The 15,035-nt window shown below is 42.7% G+C and overlaps 1 protein-coding gene across 3 annotated transcripts in view; it reads left to right on the top strand.

The window, feature by feature from the left end:
- The first annotated feature begins 11,055 nt into the window (after positions 1-11,055).
- The window catches only part of LOC122563094 (solute carrier family 41 member 1-like), a 59,842-nt gene continuing 55,862 nt past the window's right edge, over positions 11,056-15,035 (top strand). The window contains exons 1-2 of one of the 3 annotated variants that reach the window (XM_043716518.2): positions 11,056-11,087; positions 11,775-12,527. In XM_043716518.2, the coding sequence (XP_043572453.1) occupies positions 12,120-12,527 (408 nt within the window). In that variant the 5' untranslated portion in view covers positions 11,056-11,087; positions 11,775-12,119. Of the gene's footprint in view, positions 11,088-11,211; positions 11,311-11,370; positions 11,478-11,774; positions 12,528-15,035 lie in introns of those variants that run through there. The other 2 variants (XM_043716517.2, XM_043716522.2) reach the window with 2 other exon arrangements.

Raw genomic sequence — 15,035 nt, 5'->3', positions numbered from 1 at the left:
AAAAGCAAACGACGACTGGTAAATAAATACTGCCAAGAAAAATGTCTCAGGAATGGGATGAGGACCTACCTTTGACCAGAGCACATATGGAATGTGGTGGAATATCACTTTAAAGATTGTTTTATTGTAATTTGTTGCAGTTTAATGCAAGGTGTGATGTCTGAGCATTGCATATAATTTATTACTAATAGCAAGTCAGTGAATGCAAGAAAAATATTGTTTCTTTGACTAACTTAACCCCTGTCAATTAGGTGGAAATTGAAGTCTTCATTAATTGTTCTGCCATTTTGCAATGCAGGCATCCCCTATCTTTATATGTGACAGAATCATTATTTAATTTTTTCGCATTATTCAGGAATTGGGGGATTGACAATTGCTCCAAAATAACTCAGCAAAAATGAAAAAAGAATAACTTGCATTTAAAAAATCCTTCAGGGACCGCACAGTGTCTCAAAGCGAAGCACAGCCAACAATTTTTAAAGTTTAGTTATTGCTGTAACTGAAGGAAATCACATCTATGGTTTATTTGTCAGCTGCTCATTAAATCTTATTTCGTTGCATCTCTGCAGTAAAGATTATGCACTGGTACCTGTCAGAGTTATAGCATGGAGATTTTTTTTCTTCATCTATGTTGTAGGAAAGCAAAAATGGAAACTTTTAAAAATTATTTTATATTAGTATTCTTGAATTGGGTAGCAACTAATGTCTGTAGAATGATACTCCTGCAGGAGTCAACGTCATTGGGATCAGAAAGACGAAACCAAAACAAATGAGGGAAAGGAATCATGCTTATTACCATCAACAGATTGCTCAGTTGCCTTGAAGTTTCAGACGTTGGAACGTAAGACCTAGGCGTAGGCCATCTGGTCATAATCCAGCAGTTGGCATCGCTGTGAGATGATGGATCTAGACATCATTAATCTTCTGCATCATTGATGTGACATTCTCAGATAACTGCAATGAAACCTCGTCCTGCAGTTTCTCTGTCTGGAGACTGTGTGCAGCAGCCACTGGATGTTATGGTTTTCATTGGACTTGCTAAAGCTTTTGTCTCTACTGTCTCATTCTCCTGTTCATTTACCTTATGAGGAAGCCATAAAAGCGGCAGACATTGCATCTGACATTTCAGCTCCACTAAACAATAATCTGTGGGAAAAGTCTGAGAGATCACAGAGTGTAGTTGTAGGGATTTCTGAACCGCCATATCCTTAACAATCAAGCTGAATGTTCTACTCTCACACAGTGTATGTTGGAAGCTTCCCAAAGAGATCACAATCATGCCTTGAAGGTTATAAGGAGAAAGTGGGAATATGGGGTTGAAAAACTTACTCGGCTTGATTGAGAGGCAGAGCAGACTTGAAGGGCCGAATGGCCTAATTTCTGCGCCTACATCTTATGATCTATCAATGCATTCTAACTACAGATAAACAGTGTTATGAAGTGGAAGTTGATTCCCCCAGACCCAACCCGATAGCTAAAACCGAAATGCCCAGAGAGGTTTGCTTTGCCTCATAATCTGTTAAAAGAAGTCTGACAAGGGGTATTACCTACCTCTCACCCCTCCCAATCTGTTATAAAGGAGTGGTTAAATGAAATGAAATCCATTCACTCACTCTATAATCAACAGGTAACAATTTGTTTATCTAACTCCAGCTGTGAACAAATTAACAGAATCACTGACAACCTGAATAATTCCCCTGTAACTTCTAACTATTTCTGATTAATATAAAATTCTAATGGTATGCTGTTTCAATAAATACAAGCCTCACTTATATAACAAAACAATAGTATTTAGTCTCTCAAAATTACCGCTAGGATATGTCTTCAGGAATGCTCCATGTCCTCTCCACTTATCGTCTTTCAGGCCTCTTCCTTCAAATTTTTGGATAGGAATGCCTCTCTCCATTGAATTCTATAGAATCCCTACAGTGTGGAAACAGGCCCTTTGGCCCAACAAGTCCACACCAACCCTCCAAAGAGTAACCCACCCAGACCCATTCCCCTACATTTACCCCTAACCTACACATGCCTGAACACCATGGATAATTTAGCACAGTCTGCCAACCTGCACATCTTTGGATTGTGGGAGGAAACCAGAGCACGTGGAGGAAACCCACACAGACACAGGGAGAACGTGCAAACTCCACAGACAGTGACCCGATGCTGGATTCAAACTCAGGTCCTCGGCACTGCGAGGCAGCAGTGCTAATCACTGAGCCACTGTGCTGTCCCCATGCTGTGGTGTCAGGAATATTAGCTAAGAGTGCTGCTGTAACTTTAATCAGATGATGGTTGCTCTGAGAGCTGAGGGAGCTAATCTCTTCAGATGGTAGTTTGCTCTCTACCGATTTTCAAATGCTCTCTTCTTTTATACACTTGATGACCTATTAATTTCTTTTCAATTAAAAGATTGGTTCTAAGTTGTCAAAACCACCAGATTTACATTTAATTGGTCCTTATTCTCCAAGTGCCAGGTTCAAATTAATTTGTGCTGGTAAAAGTGCTGCTTTGCCTGATAACAACACAGCCCTTTTGATACAAATGTTTCAGTTTGAGCACCTGTAACAGGCAAGCTGCTGCCCACAGACACTTACTTTCAAATCACTAAGCACAGAGAGAAAAAAAAATCTTCCCACTATCACTTTTCAAACATCAAATTCTATCAGGGTCTTCCAATCCGCAAATACTCTACCCAACTTCGTATCAACATGTAACTCAACTAAAACCTCTCAGCTTCCTCACCCCGCAACTAAAGCCGACACACACACACAAACAGAAAAAGAAGTGTTATGAGTGGAGGATAAAACAAATTGAAGGGAAACCTTTCAATGCTGCCATGAATGTGATGGAGTGTTAATTTTGTTTCCCAAGTCCTTCAGTTGGAACAGGTCAGAGAAAATAAATTGGCTTTCTTCAAGCTTTAAGCATTTTAGTTGAGAGAGAGAGAGAAACACACATCTGCCTTTTCAATAGCCTGAAAAGCTTCTGCCAAGATCACTCACATCCACAAGCTGTTGAGCTACCTGGGAGCAAATCAGCTAGTTGTTGTCAGGCTGATGGCCTTTGTGAAACATAACTGGTCACGATTCCGTAAACTAATCAGCAACCTATCACAATCCAAATCACACTTTGTATATACCCCCTGGTACCATCCCCTTGAAAAAAGCAGCAAGTAAACACAGCTTATGATGAGTTTCAGTAACTTTATTTTTAAAAGTGCAGCAATTCCTTCCACAATCCTTTGTTTTAAAACAGGTCCTTTTACTTGTCAACAATCAAAAGTACAGAATAACAAAAAGGCGACGGAAGAATTGTTCGATGTCACGGCGTGTATTAAATTCATTGATGCGTGGACGGAGGGGGACAAAGGTGAGTCTCATCTCTACCTACCTCGACACTGTCCTATCCCCCCTAGTCCAGGAACTCCCCACATACGTTCGAGACACCACCCACGCCCTCCACCTCCTCCAAGACTTCCGTTTCCCCGGCCCCCAACGCCTCATCTTCACCATGGATATCCAATCCCTCTACACCTCCATCCGCCATGACCAGGGCCTCCAAGCCCTCCATTTTTTCCTCTCCAGACGTTCCCAACAGTACCCCTCCACCGACACTCTCATTCGTTTGGCCGAACTGGTCCTCACCCTTAACAATTTCTCCTTTGAATCCTCCCACTTCCTCCAGACCAAAGGGGTAGCCATGGGCACACGTATGGGCCCCAGCTATGCCTGTCTCTTTGTTGGCTACGCAGAGCAGTTGATCTTCCGTAATTACACCGGCACCACTCCCCACCTCTTCATCCGCTACATTGATGACTGCATTGGCGCCACCTCGTGCTCCCGCGAGGAGGTTGAGCAATTCATCAACTTCACCAACACATTCCACCCTGACCTCAAATTTACCTGGACCATCTCTGACACCTCCCTCCCCTTCCTGGACCTCTCCATCTCCATCAGTGACGACCGACTTGACACTGACATTTTCTACAAACCCACCGACTCCCACAGCTACCAGGATTACACCTCTTCCCACCCTACCTCTTGCAAAAATGCCATCCCGTATTCCCAATTCCTCCGCCTCCACCGTATCTGCTCCCAGGAGGAGCAGTTCCACCATAGAACACACCAGATGGCCTCCTTCTTTAGAGACCGCAATTTCCCTTCCCACGTGGTTAAAGATGCCCTCCAACGCATCTCATCCACATCCCGCACCTCCGCCCTCAGACCCAACCCCTCCAACCGCAACAAGGACAGAACGCCCCTGGTGCTCACCTTCCACCCTACCAACCTTCGCATAAACCAAATCATCCGCCGACATTTCCGCCACCTCCAAACAGACCCCACCACCAGGGATATATTTCCCTCCCCACCCCTCTCCGCCTTCCGCAAAGACCGTTCCCTCCGTGACTACCTGGTCAGGTCCACGCCCCCCTACGACCCACCCTCCCATCCTGGCACTTTTCCCTGCCACCGCAGGAACTGTAAAACCTGCGCCCACACCTCCTCCCTCACCTCCATCCAAGGCCCTAAAGGAGCCTTCCACATCCATCAAAGTTTTACCTGCACATCCACTAATATCATTTATTGTATCCGTTGCTCCCGATGCGGTCTCCTCTACATTGGGGAGACTGGACGCCTCCTAGCAGAGCGCTTTAGGGAACATCTCCGGGACACCCGCACCAATCAACCAAATCGCCCCGTGGCTCAACATTTCAACTCCCCCTCCCACTCTGCGGAGGACATGGAGGTGCTGGGCCTCCTCCATCGCCGCTCCCTCACCACCAGACGCATGGAAGAAGAACACCTCATCTTCCGCCTCGGAACACTTCAACCCCAGGGCATCAATGTGGATTTCAACAGTTTCCTCATTTCCCCTTCCCCCACCTCATCCTAGTTTCTAACCTCCAGCAACACAATCCCCTGACGTGTCCGGACTTGTCCGACCTGCCTAGGTCCTTTTTCACCTATCCACTCCACCTTCTCCTCCCTGACCTATCACCTTCATCTCCTTCCCCACTGACCTATTGTACTCTATGCTACTCTATCCCCACCCCCACCCTCCTCTAGCTTATCTCTCCACGCTTCAGTCTCTCTGCCTTTATTCCTGATGAAGGGCTTTTGCCCGAAACATCGATTTTGCCTGTCCTCGGATACTGCCTGAATTGCTGTGCTCTTCCAGCACCACTGATCCAGAATCTTATCAGGGAGAAGGGGTACTGCCACACTTGGTCGGGGATTAGTCCGATTCCAGTCCAAAGGGGTTGATCATGGTCAATCAGGTGCTTAGTCATACCCAAAAGGGTTCCATGAGTAGGGGACTTGGGCAGTGATCAGTCCTTGAAGTCAAATGCATAATAAATAGTAGAAGCAGTCACTGTTAATTTCTTTTTTTTTAAAATGACAATTTGAGATACACTACGTTATATTTGAGACATTATATATCATGAATGTAACACGTTTAATAGGGAAAGAGGGACTTCTGTAAAAATAGTTCACAAAGCTTTCCTGCAGTTTCTCCGAATGTCACTTGTCTATTGCAGTTTAAATGGTAGAGATTTATTGTTATGAGCAGTCAGCAACTCCATTGTCATTATATATTATGCAACTGCAAACTAAATCAAAGTTAAAAATTACACAACACCAGCTTATACATAAACAGGTTTAATTGGAAGCACTGGCTTTCGGAGCGCTGCTTCTTCATCAGGTGGTTATGGAGTACTCAGGTTGTACTCCACAACCACCAGATGAAGGAGCAGTGCTCCGAAAGCTAATGCTTCCAATTGAACCTGTTTATCTATAACCTGGTGTTGTGTGATTTTTAACTTTGTACACCCCAGTCCAACACTGGCATCGCCAAATCAAAATTAAATCCATATTGGCATTTCTTTAGCCAGCAGTTCCTAATCAATTGTCTATTTTACCCATTTCGCCTCAAAGTTTTCCTTATTGTTTTATACTAAAATGATGGCTGAGGCAAGGAAGTGAATTTTACAAAATGGACCAATTAAATGGGAAATATGGGAATTACACTTGTTGCTTCAAATTTTTTTCCGTATTATTAGATAAACTTGGTGCATCTTTGTAGTGCATCTAAAGTTAACTGCAACCAACCATAGCAGTGGGGCACATCATACTGTGATGCTTTGGTGTTACATGTACAATATTTTACAAAGAGTTTACAGTATAGTTAACCTGTTACCAAGGAAGGAACATTAATATGTGTTTTGGTTGGGTGATGGACAACAATATGGAAACAAAGTCCAGCTCAGGTTTCCTGCTCTGATTATTTATTCTGCTAAAAGAAGTGCTGAACCCAAGTGACCCAATTAACCAGAACAATCTGTAGTGAGTCAGATTTAGATGGGAACAAAAATGATGCTTTGTGCTCATTCAGGCATGCATCCTGTACATGTTCATACCAGAATTTTCCATGTCCTATTATTTGCTCATTTTGGCAAACATGATCGCTGTTTCACATTGTTGTACGCATTGGGCCATGCTGCATGCCCTTGGCAACAGTTCCATTCTTTGTGGCATAGAAAATAATTATATTTATGGCTGGCGCCAAAGCAAAAGGAATGTGTTTGTGAAAGTCATTTTATTTTAAGAAACTAAGCAGACCATTCAATCCTGATGGTCCAGTGCAGCAGTGTCCTTTTTACCAGCTGCTGAGATGGGAATGCATCTTTCATTCTTGCCCAGCACACAGGTTTGTTTAGCACGTGTACAGTATTATATGTTTGCAATGTATCAGCCTAACCCCAACTCTTCAACATATTAATTTCGGCAACATTAGCTTTCTCTTGTTAAGTAATACTTTTGTCTAATCTTGTTTTGTTACAGCTTTCTTAAAGGATACGTGAGAAAGAAGACCAAAGCGTTTGCATTGATACAGCACTTTTCACGATCATTGGGATTTTCAAAGCACTTTACAGTGAATGAAGTACAGTAGTTTTGAAAAGTAGTCATTGTTGTAATACAGGAAATGCAGAAGTTAAATCTGTACAACAAATTCACAAAAACAACGGTAATAACCAGACAAGCTGTTAATTGATGCTGATTGAGGGCTAAGTATAGGCCAGAATATTGGGGAGAACTCAGCAGTTAAATACTGCAGGTGCTAGATGTCTTAAATAAAGACAGCAAATACTAAGGGCAATCAGCAGGTCTGACAGACTATGGAAGGAGAAGCAGAGTTCATGTTTCAGGTGGTTGACTACTGAACACACTAAGAAGGTCATTGATGCCAACATCTCTCAACAGATGCTAATGGATCTGCTGGCTATCTCCAGAATTTGCTGTTTATACCGCAGGGATAATTCCCCTGTTCTTCTTCAAAATAGCATTGTGGAATTGTTTACATCCTCTAAAAAGGATAGTAAGCACCTTGGCTGGTCCATCTCCAACAATGCAATAATTCATACAGTGTTAACCTTGATGGAGTGGGATTGAACTCAGCAATGACAAAGAACCTGCAATGTAACAAGACCTTTTTCTTCAGTGTTACAGCAAGTTAAATTTTTTCTTTTTATTAGTCAAGTAGTAATTTGTTTGCCATTGAGCACCTAGCAGTAAGGTTACTCAACTGTAAAGACCACTGCAGTTAAACCTAATTCATCCAACATGTTTTTAAAAGAGGGGACCACATCAAATTAATGAAGAATGGAACACTTGTTTGACATTCTTTGTTGTGGGAAGGGAATTTGACATCAGTTTTTGTGCTCCTGTTGAGATTGGATAACACAGCACACGTTGAAGACTAAAGCTGGCACATCCTGCTATTGTCATGGTTAATTTGTGTTTCATCCAAAGGGTGATATCTAGTACTCAATGTTTTAAAGGGAGTTACAGTCAGAAATCCTTATCACATTTTTTTAAAATTGGAATTTACATTTGAGGTGCTGTAAACCACAGGATCACAGACCAAGATCTGAAAGGCAGGTTTGACTACATAGCTCTGTTGAGTTGGCCTTGACGTAATGGACTGAATGGCTGCCTTCTGTGCCACAAAGTAATTATAATGCGGTAGGAGGTAATTTGATGCATCAAGTCTATGTTAATTCTCTATACAATCTGCCTATTTCCACACTTTATTCTAAAGAGCCCCAAAGATTTCTTTCTCTTATATGCCCATATAATTTTCTTTTGAAATCATCAATCATCTACACTTCCTCCATTCTTGTAGGCCCCACTTTCCACAGTTTCTTTATTACCATTAATTAGACTGATTCACAAATGGGAACATATAAATATACAGCCGGAATAGGCCCTTTGAGTATGCTCCACTATTTATTACATTCATGGCTGATCTGATTACTCCACATTCTCACCTACTCTAAGAACCTTTCACCCTCTTCACTTATCACGAATCTATCTATCTATCTGTATATTTCTGCCTTTAAAAATATTGAAAGACTCTGGTTCCATTGTCCTTTGAGGAAGAGCAGTCCAAAGAGCCACAACCTTCTGTGAGAAAATAATTCTCCCCATTTCGATCTTAAATGGGCAGCTTTTTACTTTTAAACAGTGACCACATATTCTAGATTCTCTCACAAGAAGAAATGCCCATGCTGTCAGCATTTTATACATTACAAACAAGTGACCTTATTCTTCTAAAGTCCAGTGGACACAAGCCTAGCATTTCCAACTTTCCTGATAAGACTTCCCCTCCGCAGACCCCCCCCCCCCCCCCCCGCACACACACACACACATATCCCCCTCCATTCCAGGTATTTGTCCAGTACACCTTATTTGAATAGCTTCCAAAAGAATTACAACTTTAAATAGTTGAGGCTCCACACTGATCCCTATGGCACACTCCTCCTTACACATTGCAAACCAGAAAATGACCCATTTATGCCTACTTCATTTCCTGTTAACTAGCTAAGGTGCCATCAATGCCAGGATGTTACCCCCATTATGAGCTTTTATTTTCTGCAAAAATCTGCAATACAGCACCTTGTCAATGTCTTCTGAAATTAGTACAGTACATCCACTGGTCCTCCTTTATTCACAGCACATTACTTCCTTGAACTTCTATTAATTGGTTAGATATGAATTGTCTTTTGCTTCCTGATACTCTTGAACTTTTAGAGTCATAGAGATGTACAGCACGGAAACAGACCCTTCGGTCCAATCCGTCCATGCCGACCACATATCCCAACCCAATCTAGTCCCACCTGCCAGCACCCGGCCCAATCCCTCTAAACCCTTCCTATTCATATACCCATCCAAATGCCTTTTAAATGTTGCAATTGTACCAGCCTCCACCACTTCCTCTGGCAGCTCATTGCATACACGTACCACCCTCTGTGTGAAAAAGCTGCCCCTTAGGTCTCTTTTATATCTTTCCCCTCTCACCCTAAACCTATGCCCTGTAGTTCTGGACTCCCCGACCCCAGGGAAGACACTTTGTCTATTTAGAGCTGAAAATGTGTTGTTGGAAAAGTGCAGCAGGTCAGGCAGCATCCAAGGAGCAGGAGAATCAATGTTTCGGGCATGAGCCCTTCTTCAGGAAGGGCTTTGACTATTTACCCTATCCATGCCCCTCATTATTTTGTAAACCTCTATAAGGTCACCCCTCAGCCTCCGACGCTCCAGGGAAAACAGCCCCAGCCTATTCAGCCTCTCCCTATAGCGCAAATCCTCCAATCCTAGCAACAGTCTTGTAGGCTCAGTGGTTAGCACTGCTGCCACACAGCGCCAGAGATCCGAGTTCAATTCCTGCCTCGGGCAACTGTCTGTGTGGAGTTTGCAGATTTTCCCTGTGTCCGCATGGGTTTCCTCCAGGTGTTCCGGTTTCCTCCCACAGTCCAAAGATGTGCAGGTTAGGTGAATTGGCTATGTTAAATTGCCTGTAGTGTTAGGTGGATTAGTCAGCAGTAAATGTAGGGGGTGGGTTGCTCTTCGGAGGGTCGGTGTGGACTTTTGGGCCGAAGGGCCTGTTTCGACACTGTAGGTAATATAATCTAAATCTTTTCTGAACCCTTTCAAGTTTCACAACATCTTTCCGATAGGAAGGAGACCAGAAATGCACGCAATATTCCAACAGTGGTCTAACCAATGTCCTGTACAGCCGCAACATGACTTCCCAATTCCTGTACTCAGTAATGACTTGTATACAGAGATTTACCCTGTATATAGAGATTTTCCAAATCAATCAGTCAGAAATGTTATTAGATACCTCTGGAGCAGGTGGGACTTGAACCTAGGCCTCCTTCCCCCGAGGTAAGCATCATACCACAATGCTACAAGAGGCCCAAGTAGTGTGTTTTGTGCACTGTATCTCTACCTTTGGAAGAGCCCTCAACTCCAATGATATTATTACATTTTCTGTGCTCCAGATACAAACCAGACTCATCGCACAGCTCAGTTTGCCACCCATGTCATACAGCACGGAAACAGACCCTTTGGTCTAACTTGTCCATGCCAACCAAATATCCTAAATTAATCTAGTCCCATTTGTCAGCACTTGGCCCATATCCCTTCCTATTCATATACCCATCCAGAAGCCTATTATTCACTGCGCATGTAGTCCCTGCCTGTAAAGAAAAATAACTAAAAAATATACAATTCAACTTGAGTTGGCAATCTGCCTGCATATTAATGGTAAGTCCTAAATAGTTACTGAATCCTAATCTTCTACTGTCCAATTCCTGCCGGGTCTGAGTCACGAACACAAACTTTTCTCAATTTGCTACATTCTTAGATACAGTACATGGAGTTCCAATCTCTCTGTGACGTTCGGGTGGGGGAGGCTCCTTCCACATAGCCAGCAGCTCTGATCGGTTTGTGGCCTGCCCATCAAGCTGGCGGGCGTTCTGATTGGTGAGCAGTGATGTCGTTGGTGACAGGTGACTGGCACCGCCTCCCCGCCGTGCGCCTGTGCGGGGTCGTGCTGATGGCAGTCGTTGGAGGTTCGTAGCTTGGCGCCGAACGGGGAGGGGAAGCGAGGAGGAAAAAGAAGAATAGGTGGGGGGGGTGGGGGGTAGATACAGGGGGAGTGGAGGGGAAGGCCCTGTTACACAGCGGCTCGTTCAACTGCCGGTTAATGAGTGATGGTCGTCAACGCCTCACATCCTCCAGCAGGTAACACTTTAACCCGCAGAAAGGGAACGAGGTGTCTCAATCTGTCACTCTCGACTCCCCCCCCCCCCCCCCCCACTATATATATATATATATATATATATGTGTGTGTGTGTGGGCGTGGGTGGGGAGAAGAGAAAACCCCAAAAGGAAGGAGCAAGAGACGGTGAGAGACACAGGGACAGGAGACTGCGGGAGGCTTCATTCCAGCCAGGCAACTGACAGGGTAAAGTGAGGCCACAGTTTGTATCTCCTTCCTTTTTCCTAATAAAAAGGAGACACCTTTGGAGATCAAAGGAGGGAACTTTACAGACTGTTTGATAACTGGGAGATAGAGAACGTTTGACTCGAGATCTGAGTTAGAGGAAATTTTGTTTTTGACTGACAGTTCAGGTAACGCTCAGTAATGACTGGAACTGCAAGTCGATCTTGCTTTCTGTTTTATTTCTACCCCAGGGTTTTGTCAGAGGAATTTATTTTTGTTTGTCCCAGTTTAGCTTATTTATTATTGGAGTGGGCGAAAGATAAATTTCCAAATGTTGGCTGCCGGCTTTTATTTCCTGACTGACTCCCGTTGAGTGTGTTCGGCTGGCTCCTAACAAAATGCAGCTTGTCAAGTTCGCTCCCTCCTTTCCCCAAAGATGTTATTCAGGGTTAGATTTTAATGTATCTTTTTCCTTCTATTCACAGAGAGATTGTACCGATTTCTCACGTCGGGCTGACCACTGGGGAATAAAAAGTCCGTCAGTCTCACGTCGTTGCACTGGGAGATTTTTTTTGCCACGTGTTGAAAAGGTATATTTTCATCATGAAGCTGCTTCTGGAGGAAATGCAGTTCTGCCAAATTCATTGTGGAACTACAAGCTGAAAAGAATCATTCATAACATAAATCTTCTGTTTTGCAAACAAAACCTACAGAGCCTGCCTTTATTATTTTGAGTGGGGGAGGAGAACAAACATTTTATAAACTTGTTAATATTTGAAACCAGAAAACAAGGTGAAACGTTATGATATCTGGAAGATTGTGAATTCGCTATGTCTAACTCTATGGAACAGAAAGAGCTGGGCCCCCTTTACCATGCCAATGGAAATGCCTATCCGGTCGTTGGCAGCCCTGATGAATTTGCCATTTCTGTAACTCCTAATTCCTCCAAGGAACTGGTGGAAACCTCAGACTATTTAACAGAAGAGAGAGAACAGGGTGAAAGGGTAGAGACTGTAGTGAGAGACTCTCGTGCCAATGCCAAAGGTTTAAGGGAAGAAGATGCCCTTCTGGAGAATGGCAGCCAAAGTATTGATAGCGATGATATCAGCACTGACCCAACTCGGGGTCATGATACCCTTAAAGAGACGTCTTTCTCTATAGGACTGCAGGTTGTGTTCCCTTTCCTGCTGGCAGGCTTTGGGACAGTGGCAGCTGGAATGGTCTTGGATATTGTACAGGTAGGTGTGTGTGCATTGTATTTGTGTGGTTCTGCCATTGTGGCACCAATCTCCCCAGACTGACAATTGCAGGTCGAGAACCTGGGTCACCAATCAATTCTGAAGCAGCCCCTGGGGAAATGGATGAAAGGAGCAGGATACTTTTTCATTCATTTCTCTGCTCCCTTTCCCCAAAAGAGAAAGTAAAATCTTTTACAAAAAGCCTCCACAGGAACTGACTGTTTAATTTGAAATCGTGGCAGTGGACTCAGACCCTATCATTTTGTGAATTTGGAAGCACTGCAGTGCCAATTACATTTATCAGTGAATAGAATATTCATTCTTTCTTTAAATTCTGCCTTTCATTTCCCATGGAATTATTGTATAGTTTTGAAACTGTTTCTTGCTAAAATTGCATTCAATAGAATGTACATTGGCATGTGTAAAAATTGCTCCAAATTTACTAGCGGAATGTGGAAGCCCCTTGGCGGGAGGAAAAAAATTGCCTCGTATGCTTTGGTACTTGCTGCTATATTCAAATAGAATGTAAACTTTGTTATATTCAATATTAACTGTGAAGTATTAATGATGTGGAGATGCCGGTGTTGGACTGGGGTGTACAAAGTTAAAAATCACAAAACACCAGGTTATAGTCCAACAGGTTTAATTGCAAGCACTAGCTTTCGGAGCGACGCTCCTTCATCAGGTAGAGCAGCGCTTCGAAAGCTCATGCTTGCAATTAAACCTGTTAGACTATAACCTGGTGTTCTGTGATTTATAACTTTGTGAGATATTAAAGGTGGAATATAAAGTGAAGTCATCATAGTTAGAAACAATAATGCATGGTCTTTCCCACTGCCTTCCAGGCTCTAAACCACAATAACTATTTCCCTCTAATTTCATATGGTAACGTATTAATTTGCTGATTTTAAAGTTGAATCACAATCACCCCAAAGTGAAGCAATTCTTGACCAGACTTACACCATGCCGCTGTTTGCTGCAAATTGTGCCAATCCAAAAAGGTGAGAAACTCTTTGTGAGGAAGGTGAAGTTGACTGGCAAGTTTTTACCTCTTTGTGATGGGAAAAAATTATTTATTAAAATTCTCTGTTCAATATTTTGATATTTGCTTTGGAAGTGTTGACATTTCATTATACTGCTTTGTTCAGTTCCAAAACAATGTGAGGAATAACATTAAGTCCATTCTTGTAGTGGATTTTATGGGATACGTTGTTTTGTCGTTTAAAATCCAATTTTGTATTAATCAGTGTTGGTGTAATTATTCTCAGTTAATTTACAATTAATGCTCTCTTTAGAATAATAGTGTGGGTGTGCAGTTTAAGTTTAATTCGAGTACAGATTGTTCTTTTTTTGTGATGTGGGAAGAAGTTATGTTGAAGCATTGAAAATTGAGTATTGGCATTTTGTGCTGAATAGATTCCCTGGTGGAGAAAGTGCAATGCAGGCATCATTTAACAATGGCATCCGTACTGTGTTAACTGTGTTACCAGGTCATAGAGTCATTGAGATCTACAGCATGGAAACAGACCCCTCGGTCCAACCCATCCATGCCGACCAGACACCCCAACCCAATCCAGTCCCACCTGCCAGCACCTGGCCCACATCCCTCCAAACGCTTCCTATTCATATACCCATCCAAATGCCTTTTAAATGTTGCAATTGTACCAGCCTCCACCACTTCCTCTGGCAGCTCATTCCATACATGTACCACCCTCTGCGTGAAAAAGTTGCCCCTTAGGTCTCTTTTATACGTAGCGGCTGAAAATACCACTCTAGATCTTGAACCCACAAAATTATCAAACCAACTATCTTCGACAGGTAGAATCGAAGGTGCCGTCAAGTTGCAGTATTACCTCCCAACCTCCTTCTGAAAACTTGCAGCAAAGCTAAACAGCACCTCCAAGAATGATAATTTGCATGTTCCAGAGCAGAATTAGTGAATTCACTGAGGGGAGTTGGCATTCTTTTTTCATTGTTGCTTTTTACCCACCATTTAATTTGCTGGCATTTACTCAATTGGATGTTTGATTAATAATACAGATAAATGGTCATTTGAGTTGAGTGCTGTTTTTTAAGTGACACTTTGCACCAGGGTGTCTTAATTCTGCAACTGAAGGGTTTCACACCTTTTTGGGTTGGCACAATTTGCAGTTTACAGCACCACGGAGTATGCCTTGTCAAGAATGGCTCCACTTAGGGGTGATTGTGAATCAACTTTAAAAATGGCAAGTTACTATGTTACCATATGAAATTAGAGGGAAATAGTTATTGTGGTTTAGAGCCTGGAAGGCAGTGGGAAAGGCTGTGCATTATCATCTCTAACCATGATGATTTGACTTTATATTCTGAGTTTTAATGGAATAAAACATGTCAAACTATTTGAAAAGAGCATTGTTGGGGGGAAAATGGCAGTGTTACGGGTTAGTAGAATATTTTCCTTTATCGTGACAGGAATTGAACATAAAGGATTTTATGCTATAATTATATAGAACATTGTTGAAACTACAT

This window comes from Chiloscyllium plagiosum, unplaced genomic scaffold (assembly GCF_037043375.1).
Source record: "Chiloscyllium plagiosum isolate Xiang-an unplaced genomic scaffold, Cpla_swu_hap1 HiC_scaffold_26, whole genome shotgun sequence".
In the NCBI taxonomy this organism is placed as follows: domain Eukaryota; kingdom Metazoa; phylum Chordata; class Chondrichthyes; order Orectolobiformes; family Hemiscylliidae; genus Chiloscyllium; species Chiloscyllium plagiosum.
Note: the sequence above shows the minus strand (reverse complement) of the source record. Positions and strands in the feature narration are given on the sequence as shown.